Genomic DNA, 11,597 nt, shown 5'->3' with positions numbered 1-11,597 from the left:
GATCCCACCGGGCGTGCCAAAATATGTTCGCTCCCTAAATCCGCCATGGGGCCTTGCGGGCAAGTCGGGGATTTACTGCACATATGAGATTGGTGGGTGCGGGCGTGCCACTACTAGATGCCGCTAGTAGACGGGATTTGAATGATTGAGGTTGCGCCTTTTGACTTCAAATCAAGAGATTGTGCCATTTGAGTGGGAGTTGCTCAAATCAAGGTTCTTTCTTTGCCTTAAAAATAAGGACTTTACTTATATGGAGAGATAGAACAATATGTAAATGACAAGGTTGCTTGGAAATATAAATGACAAGGGAAAGTGGCTAATATTGCAGATTGCTTGTAATTTATATGACTGGAAATGAGTACATAAAAACTACAAATGAGATCGATACTACAAGTGAGTAGCAGAGCTAATAAACTTAGATAAAAGAAGGCTTTTGGCAAATCTGATTTGAGCAGAATTTGTGCTTTTGTTTGTTTGATTGAGTGTCTGTAATCCTTCTCCATCTACTTCTTTATATAGAGGTCTAGAAGAGCCCCTTTGTTGAGATCTTTGTACTTGCCCGAATGAAGCTTGGGCAGCTTGCATTTCCTTACTTGGGTAGCTTGCATTGCATTTTGCCAACTTGCATGTAGAAACAATATTAAAAGGGGAACTTGCATATCCACCATATGTTTTTAGCACATGTTTTCCCACTTGTAATAAACTAACATTTAAAAGAAGTAAGTTGGCTTCTTTCACATATTCTTTGCATCCACATCCGTAAGTTGCCTTCCAACCCATTTGCAAGGATGCATGTATCTTGATTAAACAAAGCTTGACAAATCTCCACCACCAAAACAAATTGGAAGAACAATATTATAGTGTCAAACCCCTCCACTTGCATCTAAATATCTTTCCAAATTAGCTTTCTTGCATATTAATCCTCCAAATGCCATATTTTACCCAAATTGCCCAAATAAGTAAAAATGGGTATATTTTAAGTGCAAACAGTTCTATAATACACCCCCAATGCTACCTGCTATTGTGTCATGTCCTCTTTTCACCTTGATTTCCAATGAAGCATTGGCAACCGAATCAACTCACATAGCGTACCTACGAATACAAAAGAGAACCCCTCACGGCTGTGACACAACCTTGTCGACTGCAAAGTTAGCCAGTCTGCCATGAGAGAGCTAAATAAGGATTAGAATGTGGCAAGAATCCTAAAGAACCCTACTTCCGGAGCCACGAGGTATTGGTACTATCAGAATGATTTCAACCCAGCCTTCATTATTGGACCTTCAGCATCCACTGCAGTGTCACTTGCAACCATAACTGCTAACATATCAACTATTTGGGCAGAGGATCATCATCAGAAGAGATGAGATTTTCTAAAATTTCTCTTCCGTTCACTACCAAAGAATCACTTTGAGACTTTGCAAAATCTTTTCTGTCAGATTTTTGATTACGCTTGAAGAAACTTTTCGTCTCTCTCAACTTGCCCTTTGCCTGGGTATCTGAACCAGTCCCTCCTGCAGGAGTGAAATCCTGTCCTTTCGGAACCTTAGAAGAAAGAGGCTCAGAAAGGTCGTCTTCCACAATAAATTTCACCCCACTCTCATTGTCATGAACTCCTCTAAGATTAATACTTTCAGAACGAGCAGTCTCTTTAAAGCTGCTTGTACCCAGGTCCTTCTTGGAATTCCTGTGGAACTTCGCACAGAACTTATTTAGTCCCTTGCGAACTCCTTTCATGTGCCGTTTCTCCTCAGGATCTTTATCCATGCCACTGTCGTCATTATTTTGGGATCCATATGTAGCTGAACTACGGCTACCAGTATCATTTAGAATCTCGTTGTCAAGTAGTCGGCTCCTTCCTTGTCTACTTTCCCAAGTTTGTGAAACTTCACTTCCTGGGTGATGAACCCATATACCAGTCTCTTTTTGCCCTTCAACATCAATCGGCTCAAAGTTATCTGCTACCCTGTTAGACTTCTCGGATGATATAGACGAGAAGGAACTTTCATTAGCGTCGCTGGCAAATGAATTTCTTCTATCTTCCAAAGTTACCGTTTCCTGAACCTCTGACTGCTCAGGTCCCTGCATATGTAGGAGGCTCAAGTTAAATTCTTGAATAGGAGGCTCAAGCATATGTGGTAAGTATTGCACCTATGCAGCAACTAAAACCACGAGTCTCTAATCTCTTTATTTTCAACTCGTAAGCCTGATCAATAGAACATGGTTGAGATGAAGTAAAAAGGTACCTTCACATTGTCTTCAATGACAGTTACGGCAAGATGCAGCCTCCCGGTTTTAATATTCTGAAGCGGCACCCACATGTCATGTCTCTGGCTGTCTCTAAGATCATTAATGTTAATCGAGCAGTCGCTGGATATAGAATAAGAGTAAGTTAGTCCTGCATGTAAGACAGCACTTATGGAACAATTTGATAGGAATAAAAGGTGATAAACAACACTCGAAATAAGCTGAAAGCGTACTTATGTTAACGAATTTGAATAAATCTAGGCACAGAAGGAAACATGTTACACTAAAAAGTTCAGAAGCAAACCCAAGAGCATCATCGACGAATCGGTCCTTGTCACAAACTTCAATAGCCAGCACATTAGGTGCATCCCATGTAAGAATGGGGATCTTGAACTCCTCATGCCATTTTGGAGACAGTGTTTTCTTTTGTATCTTAGTCCTAAACCGGTAAAGGCCCAATTGACCTTTAGCATAAGGGTCAGAAAATCCTGAAAGAAGGGCTCTATTCGTTAAATATAAAATTTAAACATGCTGTGGAAAGTTAGAAACCAATGTACCAGCAAAGAGAGACTGACCATTTAAATCGGCTGCTTTCACATCAGATGCTTCAATAACTTCTACTTTGACATGAGCAAGAGCCTCCTTCTCGTTCACAGAGAACCAGCTTTCTGTATCAAATAAGCATCGATTATTGATCAAAACATTTCGAAAATACATTTTGAGTCTGTGTGTGAGAGAGAGACACACACAGAGACCAAGCATTCATGACAATGCAACTGCAGAACGAAGCATTCACGACACTGTTTACAGCTTCTCCTTAACAGAAGCTCATACGAAATTATATTTCAAAAGCAACAATATCTTCAAGCATGAAAGACTAATTACTTTAGAGTGAGAAATCTACTACGCCAAAATAATAAAAGTTAAAAGCTTTTCATTTCATGAAAACCGAATGTGCGGAAAGATTTATATAAGGTTTATATCAAAATACATACATTTCTGTTTGCTCACGTGTGTGACTGTGTGTGTATAAAAATTACCTTGCTTTGGGGAAACGAATTTTTCCATGTCAACAACCAGCATATTAGGCTGCAAAGATAAGTTATAATTAGATTTATAGGTCTAATTTTCATTCAAATCGGGGCAAGATGTAAAGGCAGTTTACAGAGGAGTCCATTGGATATCAAAGAATTTCATAGGACAGTTGGAGTGTAAAAGTCCGAAAACCATACCTCAACAAGTGTCTGCTCAAACGCAATTGAAAGAAGCTTCTCCTGGCAGACAAAATAACAAAGAGCGAGTCAGAGAGAAAATTACAGAGACGGAGAGCTAGAAATGGAGAGAATTAAGAATTTATTCTGCTCCAATATGGTAAAAGTTACCAGCCATCCAGCAATCCCAGGGAGTACTGTAACGTCAAGTCCATGAGTGAAAATAGGCTTAACAGTCATCTGAAAATATGGAGGCTGAACGAAGCACAACCGCACGCGGCCAAGGAATGGCCACCTGCGAAGAAACTTCACTCCAATCAAGACCTTCAGGGAAAAATACAGCTTGATCAGAATGTATCAGTGGTTTGTACATGCCGTTATGGACATCCTATTTTCCATATAAATAAGGTATGAAAAATATTACAGATACTCTTACGTTACACTGGCTGAACCAACTCAACAAGGTAACATAGAACATAGAGCATCTAGCATAAATAACATGAAGTACAGCGCAACATAAGGCGGAAAAATCACAATTGTAAATTTCGGATGTCACCTTCCCTTCAACATGCATGCCTGTAATATGCAACTTTGCCCACATCCCAAAACCTAGTCTTTTCCTTAACTTCACAGCAAGTATTGCGATCATATCATCAGCCGTAAGAAAATTCAATCCCAACTCCAGAACCTGCATCAAGTTAATATATTTAGTATCTGGATTCCGGACCTGCATTGATGAAGAATGCATGAAAACTGTTCACCGAACATTCCAGAGAAAGTAAACAATACCAGGTGGTCATCATCAGCAGACTGGCGAACCACTCTCATCTCTGTGAGTATAGGTGCATTTCTTCCCAAGTAAAGGTGCTGAACTACCGCTTCCTTCTGCAGACATATTCAGATCATTGTTAATAACTCAAAAAAAAATGTATTTAACCACCAAATAACAAGGTGACACTATCGTATTCAGACAAAAAGACATGTTTCACCAAAATTATACCTACAAAGACATTGAAATATTGGACATCAAATAATTCACATTATGATTCAGGATTAATTCACAATGCCGTTCAATCAGAAAATGAAGAACAATATCAAAACTAGTCATTGTTGTACTAAAATATTTGAATGCTCATATAAGATGCGGATGCAACATAAGCAGTTGTTGCCACTTAGATAGCATTAATAAATGAAAATACACTCTCTAAAACTAAGTTAAGATCCAACAAAGAATTACATCCTTTGAGAGTTGTCAATCACTCAACAATCTCGTTCAACCAGACCAAATATATGATAACAAATGCTGACAAACAAAACGAAAAGTAGTTGCAACTAGAAGTACTTTGAAGATTATTCAATTAGAAATCGAACTACAATAAGAAATCCAAGAGTCTTAAAACAGAGCAATTAGGACCAAGTGATCAATCCAAATCAACAGCATGATCGCAGTCATCGTATTTGATTTTAATAGACCAGAAGTTGTAGTCTTACGGCTGTCCATGGCTTGTACTTCTCCAAAAACCAAGGTATGATAGGAAGGAGGATCTGCTGTGAAGCAATCTGTTCCATACATATAGGCCATATCTTTTCAATTGTGTGGTTCAACCACCGCACTGTCTCAGATTCAGAAAGCACCTGAAGTATTGAAAAAAAGCAATGTTCATGTGTCATCTGAAACAAAGATTTAAATTTTGACAACATGTACCAAAAACAATTATCGGGATGGATTTTGTTTCTCTTTTTTCATCTTTCATGTTGAACACATAATTTTAACTAATAAAGCAATTACCACAACTGGAAATGCAGAATGGAAAATGAAAAATTACCCGTCTCTGATTAGCCTGTTGTCTTTCCTCGAACTGTAATTTCTTCCGCAGTCTCATAAGGTACCGTTCATGAACCTTTCAGAAGTACAAGAAAAGTTCAAATTAAGTACATCCCTTTTAGCACATACCAGTTTGCCTATTCAAATAACAGATCATGTTTCCTTCCGAAAGGAATATTCATTTCACATCATTGGTAAAACGAATCAAAGGTAAATGACCCTAATGTTAGCACCAACAAGCAAAATTCCACATACTTTTAGCAGGAAAATCTAGCAAACTACAACGTGCATGATTCTAATATATATAAATACATATATACATAAATACATACATACATATATATATATATATGTATGTAATGAAGAAAGATGAATGAAAACAATTAGTAAAATTCTGACCAGGTAAAGATAAACGAGAGAAAGAAAGTAGGCAACTGGGTAGCAGCAATTGTAGTGGGAAAGCAACCACAGGCCACATAGCACAATCCCCACATGGTGTATTATTGACATCTCTGTTATATCCATTTCTCCTTCTTCTTCTCCAACCCCAAAAAGAAGGCACCAACTTTGCAACTTTCTCTCACCTTCTCTTTTGTAATTTTTCTGGGTATTCTAATTCACACTTTGCCCCCAAGAAAATTAAAGAAAATAAAATCATAAGATTCAGAGTCAAAATATCAGAGAATTTGGAAAAGGGGAAATCCCAAGATTGAAACTTGAACTCAAGAAATCACCAAAAGGCATGAATGAAACAAAACCCAGAAAAGGAAATTGAATCATGAGTTATATTTTAGAACACAAATTGGAACAGCAAGAGAGAGAGAGAGAGAAAAACCGTTAAAGAGGATTCATTGTGTATATATTTGGAAACTCCTGAAACGGTATCGTAAGCTCCGCCGTTAAAGTAACCGGCGGGGAGAAATGCAGATAGATAGATAGAGGGAGAGGGTGAGGGAGAGGGAGGGAAAGAAGGGTAACGGGCCAAGACAAGAGAGAAATGATGCCAAAATTTCGCGGTTTTGAGAAGTTGCCAGTTTTAAACTGGTCTGTATTGGACAAGTCAAGTACGCGTGTCAATGTATTAATTGATACTTTGGGGTTAAGGTAAATTTTGTTGGCGTGAACCATAGTTTGATTTAGGAATATAATCATTATTATTGTATTTCTTAGTTTGATTAGTAGTCATTAACTTACTCGTACTGTAAGAGATTTTAAAGTGTGTCAGAAAACAAAGTGATTACCACATATCATTATACAAGTTGAGGAACACTTAGAAAATAAAATTTATTTCCACTCACATAATGAAATGTGGTGTACCACCTGTATTCCGATCGATCGCATCGAAAAAATTCTACTTGTTTTGCATTTTTATGTGGTTGTCATTCATAGGGGTAATTTTCCACTTTAAATTAATTTTCTGTTAAAATGGAGTTTGTAATTTGCCACTTAGTAGTTAGTAGTACTGGTACTTTCTTTTTTTTTACAAAAAAATAGGATAATTGGTGGCAAACCACAATTATTCACCCAGTACTAGTGCTTTCTTATTTGTTCAAACATATTTGCTCATATCATCTAAAGAGGTAAGTTGAAGAGGCATTATAAGTTTATTCAATATTTATGCGCGGTAGTTTTCAAAATGTCCAACATTAATTAGTGTTGTGGTCCAACTAGGACAGAGGTCCTCTTCGGATTTCACTGTCCGGAGCCTAAGGAGTAGAAAATTCGAACCACTCAAATTGAATTTATGAGTCTCTATTAACTCATTGCTTTAGGATATTGAATTATATGCAAAAAAATCCAGGCACTGAAAAATCTTTAAAAAAAAGGGTTAAATTGTCGTAGCAATCACATTTGTCAGTGTAATACCGATGCGCCAGCTCCCTTTCATGTTATCCGCATTAATCATGGCACTTCTCACTTCATTTACCATGTATAATCTCCACACTAATAATCTTTTTTTTTATTAATTACAACTAGATTAATGAAAAAAAAATATCCAAACTTCATATTTTTCGAAGAAAATAAAACACGTATGAAGTTATATAAGGAAAAAAATTTAGCCATTTAGGTATAACAAAAGCAATTTGTGAAGACACTCAGTAGTACTACGGTCTGGTAGTATTCTTCTTCACTTGAAAGTGAGAGGTCTTAGATTCGAATCTCGTGGATGGCGAATTCGATACCAAATTAGGCTGTTCATTGTGTGGGTTTGCCGAACTTTCCATTCTCATAGCTTTTAACTGAAAAGTTATGAGCTTTGTAAACGAGTCTATTGGATGCCCTTTTTTCCGTAAAGTCTCATGATGCAAACTTTCCCTAGAGGGATTTTCTTTTTGTTTTCGAAACGATAGAAGGATTTTATTAATCAATTGGAACATAAATGTTTATGTTTTCCTCTAGAGTATTGTAGAGAAATTTAGGAAACAATAATCTCCAACGATGAGAACCACTAATTCGATAAAAATACGACGCCATGTAGGCAGTGGCGGATCTAGGAAATAATGTTTGGGGGGTCAATAAGGATAGCGCGCGCAGCGCGAAATTTTTTTTTAACAGAAACGGCATGCATATCGTCATTTCATCGGGTCTTGGTAGGATAGCGCAACCAGCTACTCCAAAATCCTTGTTCAAAGGTCCTGAACGTTCAAACATGGAGGAAGAGATTGCTTCAACTTGTCGGCCTTCTCGGAATCAAACACACAAATATGAAGCACAAATGTATCTGAGCATGCACGTGAGACCTTGAGAACTAGGAAATTTTCATGTTTTTTCAATTTAGATGTAAGAGTTAATATCTTACTGTGCCAAATACAGCAACTGCTGATTTCCTCATCTGCATCTACCCAACCATTATGCTTGGATCTCTCATAGAAGAAACAACTTGTTCACTAATATTTTGCAATTGGAAAAAGAAAAATGAATTCCTTGTGAATATCTGGCAAAGCATATCACAATTCCGTCATAGGGAAAGGCATGGTTACAAGTTCAATTATAGAGCCAAACCTGATTAAAAGCACATAGTTTGCTTTTAAGTGTTGAGAAGGGTTTCTGTAAAACCCCTCCCCAAAGATTTCCTTGTAATTTCACAATTTCCCTACAGTTAAGTGAAGTTTACAATTTGGTCCCCACTTACTTACCCTATCCGGATCCCTTTTTGGGATTTCCTACTATCACAACTTGCCACGGGGCAAGTCCCCATTGTCCTCCTTCTCATCTCCCCGAACTCTCCTCTCTCTCTCTCTCTCTCACTCTCTCTCTCTCTTTCACTCTTTAACTCTCTCACTCTCTCCGATCGAATCCACACCCACGCACACCCACACCACTACCCCGACGAAGGTCTACATCACCACCATCCCGAGGACTTTCCTTCCCTCTCTCTCTCTCTCGTCTCTGTGAAGTGGGAATTAAAGGTCAGAAACTCTACACAGAACCTGCACGTCGCGCGAGCTGCTTCTTCTTCCTCTTCCTGCCGAGTCTTCTTCTTCCTCTTCCTGACGACCCCGACGACCCCAGCTCCAAGAGGTCGCATATGGGAGCTTCAAGGTTGTTTCCATGGTTTCCAAGGGGTCGTTCGACCCCGACGACCCCACTGTGGATCCGCCCCTGCATGTAGGAGTGCATAAGACGTGTAGAGAGAGTGGAAGATCTTTGCTTGTTGCTGCGTTCGTGATTCATCCTTGTGCATGGATTCAATGGCTTCTCAAGGTAGTACTTTTCATAGACCATGTCATTTCTATCATTCCAAATATCCCAGCAAACCATTGCAAACAATTCTAACTCCTCCATTTTCAAGACCAGCACCATAGCTCCCCAAAGTTCTTTGAACGAATGAACTCTCCAAGCCCGAAACGCATCCCACCAAATAAAATTCATCCAGAACTCTGCCAATTCCCCACAGCCCCACAACGAATGAAGACTAGTCTCCGCTTTCTCCTTACAACTTCCACATCAAGGAGAATGAGTTACTTTCTTTTGGGAGAGATTAAAGTTGCACCTGATAAACTCAATTAGACATCTCCACACAAAATGCTTGATTTTGTTAGGAACCGACAAAGTCAAAACTTGTTTCCACAGAAAATCGCTCTTTATGCTCCATTTCGCATTTTGGGCCATTCCACTATCTTTGGACCACAAACAGTATTCTCGTTAATAACACTACAGATTTGCTTCTTGAAACAAAACTCGAGCCTCACTTTGCTTTTAAAACTTAAAATCGTCCTAAAACTCATAGTCCAATTTATATGTGAGATTTAGGTAGTTAAGCGACGTATTTTTCAATTTCAAAGTGCAACGTGATGAGAAATAAATAATTATTCTTTTAACATGCAAAAGGAAGAAGAAAATTGAGGCGTTGACATGCCAATACCATGTTGAATGGCATTGGCATCCTTAGACTAGACATTTGGATTGCAGCACTCGGTCGTCTCCATTCCTTCTTTCCACAACAGCATGCTATCAACAAGTGATGGTGGAGGAACCCAACTGTCCGTCTTTAAGAGCTTTGGCTCTGGCCCTTGCCCTGGCTTTGGCTGCTTTCTTCTTCGCTTTTTTGGCTTCCACTCTTGCCTCCTCTTTGGCTATCTCTGGTAGCTTTGGGCACTCAAGCTCCGAGTGGTCTCCTTCCACATTACAAATACGACAGAAAACCTCGACAGCATGGCTCCAATTATGCTTGCACTTGTTATCCAAACTACCACAAAAATGACAAGTTATTTCAAAGCCCTTGCCAACTTCAGTTGCATCCATCGGGACACGTCCACGCCACGGGCAGTACTCAAGCCCATGGTGACCATCACGGCAAATTCGACATAGAGGCCCCTTCTCCTCATCATCTGTTTGTTTGTGATTGCCCGTGCAACGACTTTTCTCCTCACAAGTCGGGGTAGTATTGAGCTGATCAGTCACAGAGTCTAAAACAGGCATGTCTATATTCTCCTCATCTGTTTGTTTGCAAAAATACACACACACACACATTTAACTAAAGGCCCTTAATTACTTGGCATCCTCAATCTCATTCAAATCATGCACTCACTAGTTACTACCGGTTGGTTGGTCATGTTCAGTTGCATTTGAATATACGTTAATTTATTAGGACAGAAAGTTGAAATTGATACTCCCTTACATCAATGTACACAATAAATAAGAATTCCCCCGCCCTAAACCCTAGATACGTAGATGTGAGCCCATGTAAGTAAGACTGTCTTATAGAACCACGCTAAAACTAAACCAAGTTTATACTCAAAACTCAAACCGAATTGATCCAATTTAAAAAATAAAATAATTACCAGGCACCACCAACACAAGTTGCCTTCCTTCTTTTAAGTGAGGGAATCGCTCTTGCTCTTGCGCTTCCCCTGAAAATTACAAGATAAAATGTTGGATAAATTTACAAGTACAGTTAGATGAATCAGAGGCGCATTGAGGAGCTCACATGCGTAGTACTCTGCAATCGCGGCTTGTTTCTCCTCCTCTGATGCAACAGCAAAATCAATTAAAAAAATTAGGAATAAAATCAATTAAATTCAAGCACAGTAACCTAAAAGAGCAAATCTCAAACTCAAAACATGTAAATATATGCAGATGGCAAACGCAGCCTAATTCATTAAGCTGCAAATCCGAAACGCAGCCTAATTCACAAACCCTAAAAACAAAAAGCAAAATCATACCCGTAATATAATGGATTTGGAACCCCCCTTTTGGATTTTTTATCCCCCCTTTTAGATTTTTTTTCTTGCGAGACTCGTACTCTGAGCCGCTTCCCACTTTTAGGGAAGAATTGGCCTTCTTCTCGGAGTCTGATCCGGTTCTGAGACGGCGGTCGTTCATGGCTTCGTTAAGGAGAGAGAGAGAGAGGGGATTAGTTTTAGAGCAACCCCACCGTTGGTACACTAAATAATTCTCGTAATAATATTAGTATTTTTTTATTTATAAAATAATACAAAATTATTTTATTTATAATTTCGGATAAGATTTTTAATTGTTCTCGTTGCGTCATGTGTCATTATTCGAAAAGATAATTATTGGTAATGGATTTCAATAAGATTTTTATCCAATGTCATCATGTCACGTGTTACCTTTTCAGAATCGTTGAGGATAGATTTCCGATAAAAATTTGAACCAATCACATCACGCCACGTGTCACAATATATTTCCAATCTTTGAGGATAGATTTCGATCAAATTTTAACGAATGACGGCATGTTACATGGCATTATCTACAACATAATCCTTTATGAATCCTCCATATAATCCACCATCCATCCTTAGAAATCTCACACCAATTTTCTCAAGATCTCTATCATTATTCATAGTTTTTGT

General features: G+C 38.5%; 2 protein-coding genes across 4 annotated transcripts; both read right to left on the bottom strand.

The window, feature by feature from the left end:
- Positions 1–312: 312 nt before the first annotated feature.
- LOC126614317 (C2 domain-containing protein At1g53590-like) lies at positions 313–6,272 on the bottom strand. Of its 3 annotated transcripts, XM_050281909.1 has the most exons (13): positions 6,116–6,249; positions 5,680–5,902; positions 5,282–5,356; positions 4,947–5,090; positions 4,245–4,340; positions 4,012–4,143; positions 3,627–3,779; positions 3,477–3,518; positions 3,285–3,333; positions 2,820–2,912; positions 2,549–2,732; positions 2,244–2,367; positions 313–2,079 (listed from the first exon to the last, which is right to left on the bottom strand). In XM_050281909.1, exons 2-13 carry the CDS (start codon positions 5,803–5,805, stop codon positions 1,330–1,332), a joined length of 1,968 nt encoding a protein of 655 aa, XP_050137866.1. In that variant the 5' UTR covers positions 5,806–5,902; positions 6,116–6,249; the 3' UTR covers positions 313–1,329. The 3 variants fall into 3 exon arrangements, with proteins under 3 accessions (XP_050137866.1, XP_050137867.1, XP_050137865.1); XM_050281910.1 differs by lacking the exon at positions 5,680–5,902 and having other exon boundaries at positions 6,116–6,272; XM_050281908.1 differs by having other exon boundaries at positions 5,680–6,258.
- Positions 6,273–9,535: 3,263 nt separating this feature from the next.
- On the bottom strand, positions 9,536–11,152 carry LOC126614320 (uncharacterized). Its single transcript, XM_050281916.1, has 4 exons — positions 10,947–11,152; positions 10,712–10,750; positions 10,566–10,634; positions 9,536–10,220 (listed from the first exon to the last, which is right to left on the bottom strand). Exons 1-4 carry the CDS (start codon positions 11,104–11,106, stop codon positions 9,736–9,738), a joined length of 753 nt encoding a protein of 250 aa, XP_050137873.1. The 5' UTR covers positions 11,107–11,152; the 3' UTR covers positions 9,536–9,735.
- Positions 11,153–11,597: the final 445 nt, after the last annotated feature.

The sequence above is a fragment of the Malus sylvestris genome, chromosome 3 (assembly GCF_916048215.2).
Source record: "Malus sylvestris chromosome 3, drMalSylv7.2, whole genome shotgun sequence".
NCBI lineage: Eukaryota > Viridiplantae > Streptophyta > Magnoliopsida > Rosales > Rosaceae > Malus > Malus sylvestris.
The sequence above is the reverse complement of the archived record's forward strand: the minus strand, read 5'-3'. Positions and strand labels throughout refer to the sequence as shown.